Raw genomic sequence first — 22,287 nt, 5'->3', positions numbered from 1 at the left:
AGTGCACAGTGCTCCAATGCCAAAAGGATTTAAATCTTAACAAGAAAGATAATAAAAACCATTAAGGAAAGTACCAAGAGAAATACCTCTTTTGGGAGATCTGCGTGACGCACATCAGATGTTGCAAGCAGCAAAACTGGAGCAAACGTTGGAATGTTCTGCAGCAGTGTTGTAAACGTAGCTTTCAATGTAGCTCCAACAGCCTCCCACCACAAATGAATATGTGGGATATAAATTATACTGGGTGCTGTTCTTTGAGCTTCTTGCATCAACTGGTAAAATGAAAGCTTAGATAAGAAAACTAAGCCATGTAGAACAGGCTAATAAATAATTAGGCATCAAACTATGTTACAAAATAGGAGTACACAAAGCCAAAACATCAAAACAAATCAACAAAAAAAAAGACTCCTTAACAATAAGGCAAAATTTCTGCTTTGAGTCCAGTATAGAGATTTTCATACAGACAGAAACAGACCTGACTTCAAACCACTCAGGTGTAAGATAACTCCTAAAGCACCTCACAACTCAGCTGATGTGGTGATGTGCCTGAAGAAACAAAACTAATCCTTCAGCAAGGTGTATCCGCCTGTGTAAATCACTACACGATTGTGACTACACCACTTTCCATATAGAGTGGGCATACTTCCAAGTCCATCTGGAGACACAAGAAGATGAGGGCTGGCACTGCAAGAGACCTGGTTACAATTCATAATTTTAAGTACATTTTGTAAGAGGTGACCAGTCTTTAGGCTGCCTCAATTATTCACTGCCTCCCGCTATACCAAAGGATCCAGTGGACAAGAAGACATGCTTTGGAAGAACACAAGCCATTGCCTAAGGATGGTACCTCAATCACAAAGAAGGACATGAATCTACTGCCTGAGGAAAGTGGCAACAGTTTTTGCAGATGACAAACTTCTTCATGCACCCTTTCAAGATTATCAGTATTTGGGGAGTTCCTGTCACAAGATGGGAAGTGCACACGCTATGTGTGGGCAGTGACTAGGCATGGTAGTTACATCACAGCAAGAGGAAAAAAAAACCACAGAAAAAAGAAGAAAAAAAGATAAATAAATATCCAGTCAGGTAATGTGTCTGCCCTTACTTGTACAGCTCTCAAATGTTGCCACTCAAGGTCAAAATATTTTAATACAGAGATGCCAAATAACCAAATGGATTTCTTGCCTAAAAGTAAAACATAAAGCAGCACTAAATCTGCTTATATTTAAGTTTTCTAGTGTCAAAATGCTTTACACCAGTGTAAAAACGTTACACGTTCCATGAATTTTAAGGCTTTTACTGCATATGCTGCAGTGTTACAAGCTGTATATGATATATAAAATAGAGAAACATCTCTTTTTCCCTAAGCTTGGATTACCTTACATATACAATAAAAAAAGAAGGCTACAAGAAGTGCATTACATGCAGTCAGGCTGACACAGAGCCATTTACATGGAGCACAGATTCTTAAGAAGCAATGAAAACAACTTCCTGGATGCCACTGACACCAGCAGGATTTCTTGCCATAAAAAGGGGTTTATTAGCAGCACATCCCATCTTCCCAAACTGCTAGCACTATTTAATTTGGAATGGAAAATTTGGTCATGTAGAGCATCCATTTGTTTGGTATAATCCAACCTAGAAGAAAAGTGGATTCTCAGACAGAAGCAAACACAACAGCATATTCAAACCAGGACACCTCCACTAACAATGAATTTTGCTTCCTTTACTAGTTTATACAGCATTCATGAATCTCATGAGATTAAAGAGAAGAAAAAGATACCTGTGCACATGTTTCTTCTGGTGATGTGGTGCTAGCAAACAACAGTGATAGCTCCAGTGTATAAACTGAAAACTTTTCCAGGGCATGTATTACTGCAGGTGCCAAGTGAGAAGCTTGCCCATATCCTGGCTCTCCAACTAGTAAGAACCGTGGCCTATAGGATGTTGGCTGGTAATAAGCATTTCTAGAACAAGAGGAGAACAAGTTTAAAAATGAGGTGATGAATAGGTACACAGACACTGAAGGGTTTTTTCCCCTACACACTTTTTCTTTGCTAAGTACCCTCCGTATTCAAATAAATAAGAAGCTGGCCTGTGATTGGGAAGACTAGGAGCCCATTTGCTTACTGTACCTCCCCTACAAAATCTTGCCAATCCCCAACATGTCTGCTATTCATATGGCTGAGTTAACCAACAACTCCTCAGTCCCTCAAGGGGACTGTCCAGTTGGTCAGTAACACACACAACTGGTCAGTACCCTGACATGGGAGAGAACAACAACTCACTCTCTCAGCACACAGCACATCTCTTTGCCAGCTGAACACACCAATTTTCAGTAGGTCTTCAGTTTAAGTAACTGAGATCTCTCTATCTGTCAAGTTTAGCTGAAATTGGCCATAATTACTGGAGATGGTGGAAAGGAAGGAGCAGAACATTTCTAGAAAAAAAATAAATAATGTGGGTGCTGAAACACATGAGCTATATCTAAAGAAGTACACAGCTGTGGACTGGTTAAATTATAACAGTGCACTAAATACACCTAAGATTTATTTTATTCAGTGATTCTGTTTCATCTTTTGTGTATTAAATACCTAGAAATCTTGCTTTACTGGCATGAAACTCAATTGTGAAGAACATAATACTGTTATATATATATCTTATACCACCACAATACTGTTGTACCTTTCCTGGCTGAAGTACTAACCAAGTTCTGCAGGCCAGAAAACTTTCTGGACAGCACAGCAATAAAACATGAAAAAAGTAACTGACCCAGCAGGGAGTTATTTTTTCAGCTGTTGGCTTATAAAACTTCCACATTAAAATGCTGGAAGATTAACATAAACCTAATAGGTGAAAGGTTCAAAATGCAGGCATGGTTTAGGTTTTTCTCACAGTTTTTTCAATTTTGTTTCTGCTACATAATTTGCTACCAATTTGGTTTAACATCTTGGAAGGTAGAAGGTCCAGGGACGACTTCAGCTAAAAGGACACACAGATTCCTTGAATTTTTCAAGGAGTACTATTGATGAAATTAACACATTCTAATGGTCTGCAGGCCACTCTATGACTTTGGAACAGAGGGCTGGGCCATTCAGTTTGTTAAGTTATGGCAGTATACTCCAGCAGAACATCAGTACCCAGCTGGATCTTCATGCTTACTTCTCGCAAGTATCGATCACGCTCCCCACACACTTTACTCCTCCATCTACCATCCCTCACACCCAAACTACTCACAGACCCACCCCTCTGAAAAATGGAAACAAACATTTACCTGCTAAAATTGAGGAATTTTTCTTTTTCTCTATCAGGAACTTTATGAGTCGACTCATCTGTAAAGATTGATGGTGATTCCTCATCGCTGTCAATTGCATTATTACTTAACATATGATTTGAACTGTCTGAAAGACAAGAAAGGTTTGTTAACTTCTCTGGCTAGTCTATATCTTGCTCTCACATTAATACAGCTTCTAAATCAGCACTGAAGTCACTTGTCTTGTATTTCTTCATTTTGGGGGCATGCACTGAACACTGTTTTCTGAAGATTTCATTATACTCTAAGGAGACTGTCTCTGATTTGCCTAATGTAGTACCTGTCTGTTGAAAATTTGGGAGGTTCTTCCTTCAGGATAAAGATGGTTAGGAACAACTTCTGTAGTTCCTAAACACCTGAAAAACCCAAGACCACCATTTCTTCCTGGAGCAGGCCCCCACCTCTGGATGTAGGGAACTAAGTGAATGTGATAGCCAGACTTCCATTTGTCTAAGACTAGTGAGTCAGAATATGCAGACCAACACATCTTCTAAGTAAGGCTCCTCAAAAATCGCTGAAGGAGGACATAACCAAAGGCAGAAAACAGAGAAGGCATGCAGTTACTGAACTTCTAGCTTCTCTGCTTTCATTTGGTTGGAGGGTTTCTGCCTGTTTTACCAATGCAAACAATCTGTCAGCTCTGCTGGGAGTAATACTGGTAGGATACTGTAACCAGCAGGCTATTCTACCTATTTACAGATCCCCATTAGTCAGGAGTGGAATGAGTTTATGTCACAGAATAAACCTGATAGGGCTGATGCAGCCAAGGCATGAGCTCACATATGCTATGCAAGCCAAGCCCCTAAGCATACACTACTAAAACGTTCTCAGGTGCAAGCATACCGCATGAGCCTCAAACATTTCAGTTAAGAGACTAAGGCTAAAGATCATGATAGCTAAAACACAGTTCAGCTTAAACCACTCGTACTGTGGTTCTGACATTTTTCAGACAGGAATTTGAAGCATCCATGTAAAAACACACTTCTCCCCCAATTTCAACATTTGTTTTGAAGGAGGTGCCTTATACACCTTCGATTCATCTCCACAAATGACAAGAGAATGCATAGTTCTCTACTTTTTATGAGTCATTCACAGCTCCCATCCAGCACTGTCCACATGCATATTATAAAATTCTGCTGTCCTTGTAGCCGAGAGCTTTGCCTATGTTGACTGCACAAATCAAAGCGTTGCCCTCTTGCAAAACTTTAAAGAGGCGGATGCCATTGTTATACCTTGCTGTTGGTCCTTCTTTAGCGCAAGTTCTGCGTGGGGAAACACCTTCTGCAAGGCTTCTAAAATACTTGCTAGTGTGTTTTCAAGGAGGGGTTTTAAATTGGGTGGCAGGGCTCTCCCAGGTGAAGCCACAGCCCTCTGTGAAGCTGGAACAATCTTCTGCATAGCCATGATGAAATCCTTCGCTGTTATTTTAATAGAAGCAGTATCTAACTGCAGTTTCGCATTACTTTTGTATATCTGAGGGTAGCGGCGGCGCAAAGCGCAGAGGGCAGCTTCAGCACACAAGGATTTGATATCAGCACCACAGTATCCTAAACAAACAAGAATCAAATGTTACGTCAGTCTCAGGTAACACAGAAGTCAAGGGCAAGGCTTCTAAGGTGACTTTGTATGCCGCCAAAAGCGAACAGGTTAAGAGAGAATTTAAGAGTTACTGCACTACAGAGAGCTTTGGTTACATGACTTGCAGCCTGGTATCTTGCACTTATGACAGAGCCTCCTACTCAAAACTTTGCTCCTGAGGAAGATACCCAAACCCCATTCAACATTCTGAGAGACAAAAGAAAAAGAAAAGATCTGCTTTCGCTCCCAAGATATGCCAGCTGCCTCACGCTGCAGCAAGGCACAAGAGCTTAGCTACTGGTTGGTACAAGCTCAGATTCCTTAAGGCTTGGTCACATGCAGTAACTCACTTTGTTTTCACACTTACCAACACATTCTTCAGCTACCTCATCAAGAAAGACGTCCAATAGCCTAGGAGTCCAATCACGTGTGTGAATCTTGAAAATCTCTTTTCTAGCCTGCAAACAAAACGGTTGCATTTCAGTTTGTCCTAAGTTCCCTCTTAAAAAAAAACCTGCCGCAACACAAAGCCCCCAAAATCTTCATACTAATATAAAAACACTTTTCTTATCTGCTGAAGTTTTAAGTATTTCAAAGTTAATATGCCCTCTGCTTTTTCAAGCAGGAAATTTAACAATTCTCAGCTTCACAGTATCACTAAGGTTGGAAGAGACCCCAAGGATCATCAAGTCCAACCTGTCTCGACAGACCTCATGACTAGACCATGTTCCATTGAACTCCTTCTGGGGGACTGCAGTGAAATAAAAGGCTTTTAGTTTCCGTAAATGGTTTCACAAGTATGGGACCTAATGATCCTGAGGAAAAAAAAATGTAGTCAAAATACTTATCTGCAGAGATGTTTTCCCTCAAAGAAAATTCTTTCAAATTTAGCAAAATTTTCATGGTGACAGTCTCATTAGTTCATCAGATTTGCTTTTCTGCCACTTCACTCAAGGACAACAGTTCTAGCACTACCTTTCAAATTGTTACAATTACTACAAAGAAGAACAATAATTATGACTCAAGCTACTGTCACCGATCTAGAAAAATGTCAAGTGTTGCCTATCTTCATCTCTGATCTTAGCAAGACTTTATTTCATGCTACACAGATTAATTATAGCAGACTTCTAGAAGCCTTCCACAGTAAGGAATCATGTGTTAGATCTGTTTCATGGCATTTCCTCTCCTGGTGCCTGAAAGCAAATAAAAACTGGAGACAAATGTTGGTGTTAAATATCCTGTTTAGTGCACTTCCACCAGCCTTCAAACCAATAGGCATTTTATCCTTTTCTAAATAAGTGCTAATAAAAGAAATATCAGTGGCAGCCAGAGAAAAACCACAACAACAGAGTTCCAGTTTGGCACCCTATCTTCCCCCCTAATATTTTTCAGGTTCTATACACCTATTTTTTTCCATTGCTTACTTATTGCCACAGAATGAGAAGCTTCCCAAGCCCTGCACCTTGTGCAGTATACTTCACATCTTTGTCCAACTCCCTGTTGATAAGTACCAGTAAAAATATCAGATCCCCAAAATGCTTAAATGTATCCTTCCAGGATACCCAGCCTGGGAACAATCCAACACAGGTACAGCCACTATCAATTTCTAAACTGAGAACAAGGGCACTTCAGGGTGAAAGTACATGAGTGGATTAAATAAGTAAGCAAAGATGAATCACTTTGGGAATGAAAAAAATTAATTCTCTCCAGCCTGAGCTCTGGTAAAAGGTTTTGTTAGCAAAAAGGAATTCTTGAGTGTACACCATTTCTTTCATTTTCAAGATGAGACAACAGTAATTTATAGTCAATTTGCACAATCACTCTGTCTTTAACATTTTAGTGACGAGCAGCATCCCATTTTCTCAGCTAGTCACTGAGAAATCAAAAGCAACTACAGAAATAACTACTTGTTGAAATGGTCTTAATGACATAGATTCAGTACCAGATCTGCCCTCCACAGCACAACACAGTTTTTCCAGAGATCCCTCTTCTAAGTTGTACAATACCAATTTCAACTTTAACTGCTCTGTGGTATTACATTGCTGTCTGGTTTTGTTATAAAGATGGACTTTGCCACATCAGCATTAAGGTTGAGTTTAAGTTCTGACCTCTTTATTTGGCAAGTTGAAGAGGAACTCTCGATCAAAGCGTCCAGGTCTTCGTAGGGCAGGATCTATGGAATCTAGTCTGTTGGTGGCTCCAATTACCACAACCTCTCCTCTGCTGTCTAAGCCATCCATAAGTGCCAAAAGTGTTGAAACAATAGAGCTAACAGAAAAATATAATTTTAACTCACTCTTTGAGCAAGTTTTGTTACATTCTAACACAACTTTCTGCAATGATCATTCCAAAGGAACAAGCTTTTAATTGATGGGACGTTGATTAGCGAAAGACCCGTTTTAACAAACAAAAAGTCAGGGTAACACAGGCCTTGTGCTGATGTCAAGCTTAGTGAATGGTTTTCAGGTATGGCTTAAAATGCATCTTAAATTCAGAAGCAGTGAGTTAGTTTTCAGCATAAATAAGCATCACAAATTTATCACAGTACCAGTCAGGGTTGGAAGGGACCACAAGGATCGTCTAGTTCCAACCCCCCTGCCATGGGCAGGGACACCCACCACAAATTTAAGGAAGTTGTGGTCTTCTTTTCACAGAGAGGAAGGAGCTTCTACACAGATACAAACAGTGTAGTACCTATGAATCTGATCCTGTTTACTGGAGCGTACAGGAGCAAGCCCATCTATCTCATCAAAGAAAATAATTGAAGGTCGCATGCGGTAGGCCTGGAATGAAAGCAGAGGTAGTGTGACATCAGTGAAACAGCACTACTTGGAAGAGAAAAGGCATGAAGAATGTTACAGCTTGAAAGTCACCAGAAGTAGATTCTAAAGACTAACATGAAGCATCTCTACTAATTGGGCTAATGGAATAACTGGCACAAGCAACAGAAGAGAGCAGCCTGTATCAACCCACTGAGATTAGGTGTCAGGAAACAAATCACACCAGTAATTTTTACAGCTATTGGCAACCCCTGAGAACAGAGCCAGGACTTAATTCAATTCCACGTTCTGGAAGTAAGTGCTTTCCATTATTAATTGAAATGGCCATGCTCTCAGCCTGCATCTGTTTCTCTCTGATCTAAAACCATTATCTTTTGCCTCTTGAAGCCTTTTTTGTTGCTGGAGTTTTCTTTGTGAGGTTCTCTTGTTTATTGTATTCATCTTTTGCAATACATGTCAAGATTTCAAGCCCCTAAAACAACCTACTGAAAAAAGGATACTGACAATCTCATTTCAGTGGAAGAAACTGACAAAACACGATAGAGAGTTCTTAAAAAATACTAAGCACAGGAAATTACAGTTACAACTTGGAGAGAACACATAGCACATTTCAACCTTACCTGGTCAAATAGTAAACGAAGCTGGCGTTCCGATTCCCCCACCCATTTACTAAGGCAGTCAGCACCTTTTCTCATAAAAAAGGATATTCTCCTGTCACCTTGGCTACACTCATTGGCAAGTGCACGAGCAACCAGTGTCTTTCCAGTGCCTGGTGGACCATAAAACAGACAGCCTCTGGAATGAAAAAATAAGGTATTTACACCACCGAAAAGTATCTATTACAACGCTCATCCCTAAGGCACACAACTCTTTCTCTCCTAAACAAGATACTTAATCTGTAAGACACTGGTAACAGATGAAGTATGAAAAAAATTCAAAGCTGATGGAAGTGTTTTGCTCCTACACAATTCAACAAAGCAGGTAACAACATGGATAAGAAGGATAATGCAGATGTACAAAAGCTTGAGAAAAGATTGCAGTGTCCCAGAAGGACGTTTCCAAAACGGCTGACAAACTAACAGGGGTGGCTACAGCACAGTAGAGCCAAACACCAATAAACTTCAGCACAGGATGTGAGAGAGGGCTAACTTATGAATCACCATTTTGTTTTTCAATAATACACTGCATATTCATTCTTATTTTCACAAAAGGCAAGATTTGATACTGAAGCATTTTATTCTCCCTTGAAAGGTTTTAAGTTACTGGATTTGGTCTCCCATTGGTGATGGTAAATGAGAAAAGTCTAAAGTCTAAAGTTCTGCATTTCCAGACAAATATAGCCATCAACTAGACAGGCAAATACACTGCTATTTGAAAAAGAATTTCCATGAGTAAAGAAGCAAAACATATAATGAAATCTTTCTTTTTAGCACTTTTAAAGTCACTGAAAGCAATGAATTTAATGTCATATTTAAATATTGAGTTACATAAAGCTAACAATTAAATCTCTAATAATTTAATTTTGCAACATAGAATTTAGCTGTGTAGGAAGTGGTAGATTCTTATTTTAGCCCAAGCACAATAAACACTGTAAGGTTCTAGTTATAAGTCCTATCAAGTGTAAAACTGATAATTCAGCACTTGAAAAAAAAAAAGACAGACATGGTGGGAGAGACCACTGGACTTCCATCAAATAATAGTTGAGTACCATTAGATAATTCCTTCCTGCTTTTAAACTCATCAAGTTGGCTTGTCTATACAACTCAAACCAAAAGCACCCCAACCTCACCTTTTAAAGGAATGACACTTTTAAAGTAAATCTTTGAACTTGTATATATTCTGAATTCTATCCTTTTTTTCCCATAAATTACTTTTTACTGCTAAAAATCTCCATCAACACTGCTGAAAATTTTGAAGCACAGAAACAGATTGATACCTCAGTTGAATATTCCCCTGAAAACGGGTGAATTAGAATTTATAGTTTTAAACAATGCCTGTTACCTTGGAGGTTGAATTTTGAATCTCTCAAAGACTTCTGGGTAAAGCAATGGGAAAACGACCATCTCTTTTAAAGCTGAAATGTGGTCAGCAAGACCACCCACACCATCAAATCGTACCTAGAGATAAATTAAACAGAATGCATTTCCTGTGTTAAAGAAAGCTGCAATCTGATGAGTTTCCCCATCAGAAATTCTATGTCAGCACAAAGGAAACGTTCTAGGCAACTTTCAAGTTGCTCAAGAGAAAACTGTAAACCAAGGTAGCTGTAGACAGCACATTATTGAAAGCTTTCATAGATACTGGCAACATCTCACCAACATAGTGAACTAAAAATACTTACTGAACAATCTATTTGCATTGGATCAACATCAGCTTGACTTGCTCCAATTTTCATACGGTCCTTGTGAACTGCCTTTAACTCATCTTTATGAAAATTGAGTGGAAGACACCTGATTTGAATTAAGAATAAAGATAAATGCTCTAAGGTTAAGATGCAGCTAGATCATTTTTGCATTCAAATTGTTTTGCATTTATTGTCCATGAGTAAATAAAGGAAAATGGCCACTCTAGACATTAAACTGAGTTAATTATTTTAACAACTCTTAGCAAACATCCATGCCAGTCAACACACATGAATGCAAGCTTCTAACAAGTTATTCTGTCTGTGAACTGACCTTTATTTGTGTGATGAAGTCACTCCCTCCCCCACAAGACACACTGATATCTTTCAAGGACTTTTTGCTTCTGCTTTGAAAAAGTTACAGCCCAAGGGGATATTATTTCAGTGTGGGCTAGCATAGCAAAGCCGCTCACTGCTGCTGATCCCCCTCTTAAGGACCAGGGGATGCACATGCCAGAAGACACACATCTGAGAAATATTGTGCTGAAGACTTACTTGTTACACTGTTATTAATACAGCTTTTGTTAAGTAACAAAAACCTCTGTCATTTCCTCTATTTATAACATTTTCTGTTATGCTGGGTTTTTCTTTCTGAATATACCCCTGTAAAGCACAGGAGCAGTAGAATTTTACACTAAAAATTAGAAGTGTTCCGACCCCTATTCTTGCCTAGAAATCAAATCACTAAAAAAATCAATTCTAAAAAAAAAAATCCCACTTTACAGAGCCCAGTTATGACTGTCAGTACCAACAGATAGGGACACAATTCAGAAAGCATACAGCACGAAGGTGGTTTCACAGTTAAGCAAATGCTAACACCTCCCAAGTAGATTTCTCCCTCCCCTATTCTCCAGTTTCACTAACCTTCTTAAATCTCTGTTATGGCTGAGCTGCCTATGCCTCTCAAAATGTTCTTCATCATCAGATGAGGAAGAAGACGTGGAATCATTGTGGACTGCGTGTCTCCGTCTGCAAACATTTAAACAAACAAGTGAAAAATAAAATTTAAGTGAATTCCATCTCAGAATTTACTTGGAGATCTATTACATTTCTATTAAACATTTAAACAAACAAGTGAAAAATAAAATTTAAGTGAATTCCATCTCAGAATTTACTTGGAGATCTATTACATTTCCAGGTCACTGCATTTTTTATGAATCTGACTTTAAAGAACATGTTTTCCTTTGTTACAGTAAAATTAAATTTTGCTTAAGAAGGTGTGAGGTTTAACTCTTTTGCAAAGAAATGCCATAAGCCAATTCCTCATTTTGCCCAATCTCTCTCTCTCACACACACACAAATCCAGTTTCACTTAGCATTATGTAGCCACTCTGTGAAACATACAGCTTTTAAACTTATTAACAAGTCTGGCTTCAAAACCCCTTGCTTCCATAACTGTCTGCTAAACAAAGTGCTCACATCTAGCAAAAGACAGCATTCTCCATGCTTTAACTGCTTGCAGGATCCACTACTCCTTTGTCCCTACTATCGCATTTTATAACTTATAATTTCATTTAGCATGTCTCTTGTTTAAAGATGGTTTCACACAGAAATATTGACTGACTCCAAATTGAAACCAGAGTCAGCATTTGAGTGTTGAAAAGAATTAAAAATCTATCTGTTACCACTTCCATAGAGACTCTCCCTCTCACTCAAGTATCTTCAGTTTTAAGAAAATAATTTGTATAATTTCAAGATTAAATAGATTTTCAGGGAGACATTCTGGCTTCAGCTCTGGAACAAAAGAATTTCAGTTACACAGCTGTAGCCACAAGCTCCATAATCACCTTATCAGTGACCATGAACACTGCATTTCAAAAGATCTAATAGCTAATAAAAAGTGTAGCCTGCCTCCCTCCCTCCATTTGTTCCCTTTACACTCTCTGACTACCACAGCAATAATGATACTGTTAATCTGTAATTATCACCAATGCAAATCACCCTTGAAAACCATATTCAATAATGTCACTGACAACAATACCGATAAATAAGAACCATCCCCAGCTATACACCAACCTGTTAGGTCTTTTGCAGCAAGAGTCTCCTGCCTGAGCACTTCTAAATGAGTACCTCTGTCTGACAGGTGAAGACTGGCCCGAGAAAAATATCTTCCGTTGTCTTGGTTCTGTTGAAAGCAGAATTTAGAATAATGTTACAAACAAGGTTAAGAGAAAGTGGGGTAGTGAAGGAGGCAGGAAAATGTGATGCACCTCGCCCATCTCTAATTGCAGGATAAGTTTCAAGTGATTTGGAGGACGATGTGTTAAGTTTAAATCAGGGCACGACAGAAGTGCATCAGAAATAGTGTGGCCAGCAGGAGCAGGGAAGTCATTCTCCCCCTGTACTCAGCACTGGTCAAGCCACACCTTGAGTACTGTGTCCAGTTCTGGGCCCCTCTATTTAAGAAGGATATTGAGACACTTGGACATGTCCAGAGAAGGGCAATGAGGCTGGTAAGAACTCTTGAGCACAAGCCCTACGAGGAGAGGCTAAGGGAGCTGCGGTTGTTTAGCCTGGAGAAGAGGAGGCTCAGGGGAGACCTTATTGCTGTCAACAACTACCTGAAAGGAGGTTGTAGCCAGGTGAGGGTTGGTCTCTTCTTCCAGGCAACCAACACCAGAACAAGAGGACACAGTCTCAAGCTGCACCAGAGAAAGTTTAGGCTCAAGGTGAGGAGAAAGTTCTTCACAGAAAGAGTTGTTATCTGTTGGGATGGGTTGCCCAGGGAGGTGGCAGAGTCACTGTCCCTGGAGGTGTTCAAGAGGGGACTGGACGTGGCACCTGAAGCCATGTCTTAGTTAGGTGTTGGGTGACAGGTTGGACTTGATGATCTCTGAGGTCTTTTCCAACCTTATTGATTCTATGATTGTAAGTGAAAAACACACACTCCTCATTTATAAGATGAACTGAAAACTGTGAGAATAAGATAATAATCAGGCCTGTTTAATTATCACTCCTATGGGGGGGTTTCAACTGAAAAACAAGTAGTATGCCAAAGGGCAATGAAATGTGACACGCACAGGATATATAAAATTTAGTAAAATTTACTGGCAGATTTAAGGTAAGAAATGTAAATGTAAGGTGAGTACTCATGTATGTGTTTTAATAAAACAACAACAAAACCTCTCACGTAAAGAAACTGCACATGACCTACTTTCCAATGGAGCTTGATAGCGTTCAACAGTTTTCCTCTGCCGAAAGTCGTAACGCTTTTGAGTGTCTTCACCATCATCTTTCTCTTCACTTTCTTCTGACGAAACTACTGGACAGTAACATGACATTAAACTGTTCAAGTACCAATGCAAATTCTATTAAATTTAAAAAGCACTACCTAGATGCCTCCAGGTTTTACTCTCGCCTTCATGTTTAATGACACAACAGGTCTGAAAACCTGCAGAACCTTAGGACCAATTTATGCAAGACACATTCCAGAAATTGCAGAACACAGGGAAGCATACTTATGGAGATTGTTCTCTCCTCACTGAAATGGCTGGGTAGCTTCTTGTAAGACTTAGTAACCACAGGTCTGTCACCTTGCTTAGCCAAAATGCAGGTCCTATAAAAACCATTACTTCAGACAGTTATTTCTTATTATTTTGAGAAAGAGTTTCAAGGAAGTGTTTTCAATATTCCACAATGGTAAGACTAAGCATGGTAATGTAGCTTCAGGTCCTAGCTCTGCCACAGATTACATGAGCAATAAAGGACAAGTCATAGGTTTGAACTTCCCCAATCAGAAAATAATGTCAAATGCTTACAGTTTATGCCACTAGCTTCTTCCAAGTATCTTGAAGGGGTTTTATTAAAGACAGTAAGAATGCAAAATCTAGAGCATAATGATTTAGTAGATTCTTAGCAATACCCTCTCATATTAATAAGTGGACATCAAGCAAAGAACATGCATGCTCTTTTCATCTATTTGCTCACTAAAAATTAAGCAAATTTCCTTTGAAAATACCACCCTTTTCTCCTCCCTATAAGGTTGCACTGCTTCCTGAATACAAGGTAAGCTGGTAAACATTTTGGAAAAGTCTTTGGTTTTTTTGTCTGACTACCTCTTCTGAGCTCACTCAGTACAGCCTGTGAATATGGCTTGTAATGTCAAAAGCAACACATTTTTTTAATAGATGAAAAATACCCAGTAGTTCATCTCAGTTGTTTAAGACAAGGCTTTTGGACAGGGCACAGTAAAGAAAACTAAAAATGGAACTAACCATCTTGGTTATCAGCCATTTCTTCTTCAGCTCTTTGGATTTCTTTCTTTCCTCGGCTGTACATATTGAGGTCTTCCTAATTAAAAAAACCAAGAAAGATCAGTCATAAATATACAGAAAACCTCACATGCACACATTTGGTGCCTACAGTAACATTATCAAGGCACGTCATGTTCACAGAAGGTTAAATCAAGGTACACAGGGAGAGAATAGGAACATCTTTCTGGCATCTAGGATAAATAGTAAGAATTTCTGCTCTAAAATAGGGTTTAGTGCAGATGATAGTTAAATATCTATCCAGATACAAAACTGAGTGTATGAATTAATCACAAGGTAATAACCCAAAAATGTGGCAGAACACAGGGAAACACAATTCCCAACAGACAAAAAGTAAATTCATATGGGCATTTGAGAGATGATACACAAAGTACTATGGGCAATCCTGGTGTCATTAAAAAAAATCACCATATTCATAAACAAACTATGAGAGCAGGCTATGAAAATGTCTAAAAACCAAAAGGCCTGTCTTTTAAAAGGACAGGAGAAGAATATCATTTAACAGAGCAAAACTAAGAGGAAATATGATTCTGTATATAATTTTAACATAAATTCTTCTAGGGACAGAGCACTGCTTAAGCTCACAAGCAGGGCTGGCACAAGAACAAACACAGATAAACCAAACATCAAGGAATGCAATTTTTAATAAGATTTGAAGTGAAAACTCAAGCCCTGAAACAGCTGCTTGTAAATGGTGTCCACTGAAAAATCCTAGGGCAATGCAGAAGGCATAGTGTAACAAGTGTTTCAGCCTGTCACTGGTAACTCATGTCTTCTGAAGGTATTTCCTCCACCCTTAGAAGCGTACCTGCAGCATGACCGTAAGATGCTAAATTACAATTAGAGAGCATAACCAAGTAATATGCTTTGGAAGAAATTATTTCAGCTAAATTAGAACTAAAACTGAAAAAAATCCATCTGTGAAATTCAGTATTTATACAAAAATAGTAAAATAAATTAGTATCTACTTCTGCATCGTGGAACACTCCGAGGTCTTCCATCATCCGCCGTCTACGCATCTTCTCCATGTCATCCATTTTTTGCAAGACTGCTTCTGCAGTACTAAGATAAAAAGTTGACATGTAAGAGCAAAGATAGGCAAGCATGAAAACACCCCAACATTTAAAACAGCACACATAACCACTATGACATTTTAATATAGTATGCACAAAACAGACGAGTTTTTAAACTCTACTTAAACATTAAGTAACTGTTTACCTTTTTTTACAGAGAGATTTCAGGAACAAACATTTGAGGATTTGCAATGGTTAATTTCCCCCTCTCACTGAGCATAGTGGGGAAAAAAAAAATCTGGTTTAGTAAGAAAAGGTAATTCTGAAGATCACAGTAAGATAACAGAAGGAAATTTTGGTGACTATTAACAGCTCTTAAGTTGCTCGATAGCATTAAATAGCCTTTAGTACATCATCTTCCTCCTATTCTTCCCTTAAAGTTTCATGTTGAGTTTACATCACTGTGTATGCTGGAAAAAAAAATCCCATTGCTGTTACACTTCACAAATATTTTAGAAAACAATGTCAGTTTGGGTTTCAGAAAGAATGAAGCTATGGACAGACAGGCAGAAACACTAGACTACTTTGCTATGGCTGTATCCAATTTTCTTCAGTATCTTTACATTACACAAATACTTTTAAGCATCAGAGTTACTTAAAAGTGAAGGTGCTTCTGATGGTAAGAAAATTGATTTAGAGGGCAAGCAAAATCTACCAAAAGTCACAATGCAAAGGGATTGTTTTGGTTCACAAAGCAAGACATAGACCCACCCAGTCACTTAAGAGATGTTCTAGTGTGACGACCTCTCCACACCTGACAATCCCAAAATGAAAACACCAGTGGCCAGTTTAAACATTGGCTGTGGCCAAATTCTTTACACATGAAGCACCTTCCCAATACATCCTGAAACACACACTCTCAGACCTGGAAGTCTTAAACAGCTTCAAGTACTCATTTCAAAAAACAGGTTCAAGTACCTATTTCAAAGAGCTTGGCTGTGAAGTACAAAGGCCCACACCTTACATAAATCAGTATACTAACAATAACTACAGGACATACCAATGCAGGCAGAGGAAGAGGAGAGCCCACCCAATCAACTGCCAATAAAATATTATCAGCAGTTGCCAAGAGCAACCTGGAAGTTCAGAGCCAGGTGAGAATTCCTCCATAGCACAACTCTACTGTAGTGGGGACTTGCAGCCCAGAAGTTAACACAATGACGTAGTGCATATATAGGGGCATGCAGGATAATCTCAGCCTAATCAATCAATGCATTTAGCTCTTGTTGCCAGGAATAACAGTAATTTGTTTCTGTGGCAAAAAGAAAAAGCCCCTGGGATAGCCACAGCACCAAGTCCTAGTATGTTGTGGCTTGCTGACCAGATCATTATAGTAACTTTGTGAGGTGATGAAAAATATCCACTTACTTTGTTATAAGTTTGTCAAACAAAACAGATTCATTGGTAGTGGTGTAACGACTCTGTCGAAGCCTGCAGCTTCGGCGGACCTCCAAATCTCCGTTTTCATCGTGGACTTGAACTGCAGCTTTTGCATCAGCTCTGGGCCTTAGTGTCCTGGTGACTGAAATGCATTAATGGATAAAATACAGGAAAATATGTTACTCCCTTTGTTTCACTGTTGCTCTAGTAAAATGTTAAAAAAAAATTACATCTGCAGTGGGTGGATTTGTTTCCTTTCAACACTGCATTAGAAGTTATTGACGTGACTAGAACATTCAACTCAAATTACTACCTCAAATTACCCACTCAAAAGCATGACTTGGTATACCAACTTTTTAATAGATTGGAAAGCCAATCTTGATGAGAACAAACATGTAATGATTGTTCTATGCAGAAGGCATGTTTATTCCAGTTACTTCTTTCTGGAAAAGTGAAAACAACAAGCCAAACACCAAACCTCACTCTAAGGTGTCTTCACTTTGTTCATGTAAAATTGTATTCTAATGTTTTTTTTCTAAATAAAAAATAAAGTTTCTGTGGGAAGTCTCAAGATGTATGGGTTTAGTACACTGTTTAAACAGGCATCACTTTTATTATCTGCATTATGACACAAAAGCTCTTCAAGAGAAAAAAATGCCTCCTTGCTTTAAAAAAAAAAGAAAGCTACTCCTAGCATTTACCACACAGCATCCTTTGCCACAGGCTCACTCCATGCTCCATCATTAAAACATTTAAGAGAGGTCAGTAAGAAAGTAGTAGATATATCACTGTGTCAGTATAAAGACATCCATGCTTTGATCTCATAACCACCAACTATAAAACTAACTCTGAGCTCAGTAAATAATAATTTACATTGCACAACTGCAACTTGAGTTACTGCACACAAAGTGCATTTCAGGCCCCATGCCACCTCCAGCCCATAGCTGACAAGAGCCTGCCTGGAGCTAATGCATTTCCCCAGCTGCCAATAAGCAGCCTTGGAGAACCAAGCCAGCTTGTGAGCACACCAATCTGGTTCCAAGGTAAATCACTGAACTTCAGAGGCATCTTCCTCACATGTGGAAGTTTTGGGCTATGCCTTTAAAACTTTGTTACAGATTTAGAGCAGAAAAGTAGAAAGATATAAATAAATCACTATTGGGAATGAAAAAGAAAATAAAGATAATTCTGGAGGCTTCTCTTCTGAACTCTTCTCTGCTCATTTCGTGCTCTGAAGGGATTACTAATCTGCTTCTGCCTGACCTTGGCTGCATTGTTTTGGTGGAGTTCTAACAACTACTTTTTCTCTGCCCCTTTCTCCCTTTTGGACAGGGGGTGGGCAGAGGGACAGCTTCCCTGGTCTCTGGCCAGGAGGGTTTTTGTGTTGTTTGTTAGCTGTAAATACCTGTAAATATTGTAAATCCTGTATATTTTGTACATATTCATTGCATTCCATTGTAGATTGTAGTTTTGCCTGTAAATACAGCTCTCATTTGCTTCCAACTGAGCTGGTCTGGCAAAGTTTATGTTGGGGGGAAATTTCAAGCCACCACACCACCTCAGTGGGTTTGTGTGTCTCATGACTGAATTACTTTTTAACTGATGTGTAATATAATTTTGCAATGTTCCCTCCTCTTTGCAGAACAATTTTTAATTAATTCATGCCCTCAGACTCCAGGAAACCCATGTCACAGAGAAACTCAAGCTAAGGAACAGATTCTCTAGCATCTAAGAGCAGGCTGGAAAGGAATTAACAGCATATCCTCCTATTTGCACCTACTTGTCTTCATAAAACTCACAGGAAATTCACTTTCTTTTAGATATTTACTCTCATAACTTCAACTGATTTTGGCTGATGACTTCAGAAGTGTTTGCAGCCAAGTTAAAAGACAGAATGGCCAAATGCAATCCTTCCTAGAAACCAGGCTAAAAAGAAATCCTTAGGAATTACCATTGCTTACCTTCTTTGTATTCTTCTTTTTTTGGGTCTGATTTTGGCTTTGCCAACTGCCTACATTAAGAAAGAAGAGAGAGGAAAGGAGAAAAGAATTCCTGTATTAGAGTTATTGTATAGAACTATTATATCTTATCATACTGCATTGTTTAGCACCCTCTCAAGACTGGGGAACTTCACCAAGTTTATAATCCAGTGCTCCACGTTATGCAAAAAAACCCCTGGGGACCACAAGGAGGATTGAGATCTCAAGCCTGTTGTGTATCTCATGCACACAGTTCCATAAGGATGGACATGTCCTAACCTGCTAATCTTGAAGTCTCAATAGGGCAAATAATACCTCAGTAACCAAAATGGAGAAGAGAACCTCAAAGAATTGGGAAAACATGCTTTTTTTTAAATGCAAACACATCACTTTTAGTAAGAAGAGAGATCCAGGATCTAGGATACTCGTGCTGACATTAACATATAGTATTCCTCAACGGGCTTTTAGCTATGGATTTACCATGACATGATTCATTGTGCATGCTTTCACTTATCCTTTTCATCCTGTAAATGGAACAGAGCTTGAACACCGAGAAACACAATACCTTCTAAATTGCCTGCGATTGACATTTTCACTTAGTATTTCCATGCTTTTTTCAAAGCTAGAGTCCGAACAGGGTGGCATGTTTTTTCTCATTGATCTTAAACAGTGCCCATTGAAACATTCAATTTTTTCAGAGGAAAATTCCTAGGAAAAGAGGAAAACAAGAATACATTTATCTGAATCATGTATGTTGAGCTAAGAAAAAAAACCCATCAGCCTCATTTAAGCAAATTTATTCTGTAACGCTCCTGACTCAAAGGTGGTGCAACTAACAGCAGATAACCCTTCAACCACTTCTGCACCAAGAAGTAGCTCTCAGGAAGAAAAAGGAACCACCCCAAAAAACAACAGACAAACCACAGACAAACAAAGAAACAGCTTTCCATGCTAAATTTTCCCTCTCCAACACTTTTCTCGTGGACAACTTGAGTTTAATATCCCTTGAAAACAAATATTGCAGCAAAGCCTTTCATATAAGCAGTGTTTCATGAAAAAACAATCAAAAGCTTTTATTTCAAGATTGCTTCAGAAGAGAAGTCAAGGTTGACCTTGCATGTCCTGAAATGAAAATCTAGTTAGGGGAGTTTCTCTTTTATCTCTCATCCATTCAGAACTGCACTCAAAGAACATTAAAAGATGACCTTCAGGAGGATAGCATTTATCCAGGGAAACCAGAAGGAATTGAAGATACTCTCTTTTATGGCTGTTCATCTTGTTCACATTGAGATTTCTGCAAGGTGGATGAGTACTCTTCTTTTACTATGTAAGGAAAGCTAGGATGACCATGAGAGGGAGCTTGCTCAGTTTACAACCCAGTTTCATTAAGAGTTCACCAAACTAAATCTCACACTGAAAATGGCAAAACCCAGTCCAGATTCTTTTATTTCTTGCACTAACTCTACCAAGAGGTACTTCTATTAGTAGCTGATGGAGATGACAGAAGTGTGACGAAGGTCACTACAGGAGGGCAATGATGCATGGGCAAGACCTTTGCAGGACTCTCCAGTGAGCCCTGTGACCACCCACAGCTTGAAGGCTCAGCCCTGAGTCACAGAGCTGGGCAATTCTGCAACTGTCTAATGGTCTTCTCTTCAGATAACCTTGAATAACCTGCCCCAAATCTTCACCTGACAACTTCCCATGGTAAGACAGGCCTTTTGACAAGGATTTTAACCAGCTTTTCCACGCTGCTTGTTTTAAAGAGCGCCTCCCTTCCTGCTTTCTTCAGGCTGGTGGAACGAGGCCTCGTGAGATAGCTTTTGAATTGGGGCACCAGAGATTAAACCCCTAAAAATACTTTGTTTCTCATATTCAGTGTAGATGGATATAACAAGACCTAAAACTTAATGAAAGTCAGGCTGGCCTGTCATAGTTAATGTTAACATTTTTCTTCTCAAGGGTTTAAGAAGCTGCAGAAGAAAGTCTTTCAGCTTATTGTTAATTTGACAGAGCTCCAGGTTTATTTGAAGGCAGCAAAGTTTTGTACTCCTGTAACTGTGCAAAGAATTAAACCAATACTTTTTGCATTGGTCTCTCACGTGCAAATGTACTCATAGTACTGTTCCTACAGTAGACAGAACTGTGGCTTATATATCATCCTTCAAAATCTACAGGCATGCCTGTAATCATTATAAAATCATAGCATGGCTTGGTTTGCAAGAGACCTTAAAGATCATGTAGCTCCAACCCCTCTGTCACAGGCACGGACACCAACACCTTGCTTCAGACCTGGTTGCTCAAAGCCTCATCCAATCTGGCCTTGAACACTTCCCATGAGGGTTCATCCACAACTTCTCTGGACAACCTGTTCCACTCTTGCAGTAAAGAACTTCTTCCTAACATGTAATAAATCTGCCCTCACAAGGCCATCAGTCAGCCCAAGGCCTGGCTCCACAGACATGGGCAAGAGATGCCATGGCGGGGGGGGGGGTGTGTGTGTGTGTGGTGTGTGTGTCAGACTGAGTGAGGGTCTCTGCCTAGAAGGGGACTCATTTGGAGATGCAGATCACCACAGTCTGTCCTGGCTTCTTACTTATTTAGCAGCCCTGTGTCCCAGGGTGCAGAGGTCTGAGTGCCAGTGACAAGAGAAGGGGCCACACCTCCTGTGCCACCACCCACAGACATCAAGCCAGCATAGCTGGCAAGTAGCCTAAGTTTTGAGAACCTGCTATTGGAAAGGCCACAAGTCCAGGGCAGATATGGGAAACACCATGGGGTCTAAGTCAAGTACTGGGCTAGGGTCAGCTACCAGTGAGGCCACAGGTCTGGGTCCAGGGACCACACTGTGGTTTTGCATGAAATAACTGGAGAACAGGAGGCTGAGAAGGGATCTTACCACTGTCTACAAACTTTCTGAGAGGTTGTGGTGAGGTGGGGGTCTGTCTCTCTTCTCCAGTAACAAGCAATAGGATAAGATGTGCCACAAGTGGTTTAGAGTAGTTATTAGGAAAAAAATCTCTTCACCAAAATGCTTCTCAAGCATTGAAATAGGCTGCCCAGGGAGGTGGAGGAGTCCTCATCCCCAGAGATATTTAAAAGATATGTAGACATCATGCTTCAGGACATGGACATTAGAAGCACTTCCTCACAAAAAGGCAGATTAGGCACTGGAATGAACTGCCCAGGGAGGTGGTGGAGTCGCCATCACTGGAGGTCTTTAAGAGAAGGCTGCATGTGGCACTTAGTGGCACGGTTTAGCTGATGTAGTGTTATGTCATAGGCTGGACTTGATGATCTCGGAGGTCTTTTCCAGCCTCAATAATTCTGTGATTCTGTGGTTTAGTGGTGTACTTGGCAGTACTAGGTTAATGGTTGGGCTTAATGATTTTGAAGTTTTTTCTCACCTAAACAATTCTACGACTAATTAATAACCTTTATAATAACATATGTTGCCTCTTTTCTCCTATAGTAAAAGTACTGAACAAATGAAGCAAAAATTATCATATTAG

At 39.5% G+C, this 22,287-nt stretch overlaps 1 protein-coding gene across 1 annotated transcript in view; it reads right to left on the bottom strand.

Annotated features, from left to right (window-relative positions):
* ATAD2 (ATPase family AAA domain containing 2) overlaps positions 1–22,287 on the bottom strand; it is a 34,045-nt gene that overhangs the window by 10,643 nt on the left and 1,115 nt on the right. Inside the window, exons 2-19 of the mRNA XM_054167145.1 lie at positions 19,341–19,483; positions 18,758–18,807; positions 16,785–16,938; positions 15,312–15,405; positions 14,287–14,362; positions 13,227–13,334; positions 12,089–12,197; positions 10,937–11,041; positions 10,013–10,121; positions 9,673–9,788; positions 8,292–8,466; positions 7,586–7,674; positions 7,000–7,159; positions 5,259–5,349; positions 4,546–4,860; positions 3,275–3,401; positions 1,784–1,967; positions 87–272 (exon numbers count right to left, since the gene is read on the bottom strand). Of these exons, the coding sequence (XP_054023120.1) occupies positions 87–272; positions 1,784–1,967; positions 3,275–3,401; positions 4,546–4,860; positions 5,259–5,349; positions 7,000–7,159; positions 7,586–7,674; positions 8,292–8,466; positions 9,673–9,788; positions 10,013–10,121; positions 10,937–11,041; positions 12,089–12,197; positions 13,227–13,334; positions 14,287–14,362; positions 15,312–15,405; positions 16,785–16,938; positions 18,758–18,807; positions 19,341–19,483 (2,391 nt within the window). The remainder of the gene's footprint in view (positions 1–86; positions 273–1,783; positions 1,968–3,274; positions 3,402–4,545; positions 4,861–5,258; positions 5,350–6,999; positions 7,160–7,585; positions 7,675–8,291; positions 8,467–9,672; positions 9,789–10,012; positions 10,122–10,936; positions 11,042–12,088; positions 12,198–13,226; positions 13,335–14,286; positions 14,363–15,311; positions 15,406–16,784; positions 16,939–18,757; positions 18,808–19,340; positions 19,484–22,287) is intronic.

Source organism: Dryobates pubescens, chromosome 14, assembly GCF_014839835.1.
Source record: "Dryobates pubescens isolate bDryPub1 chromosome 14, bDryPub1.pri, whole genome shotgun sequence".
Lineage (NCBI taxonomy): Eukaryota > Metazoa > Chordata > Aves > Piciformes > Picidae > Dryobates > Dryobates pubescens.
Note: the sequence above shows the minus strand (reverse complement) of the source record. Positions and strands in the feature narration are given on the sequence as shown.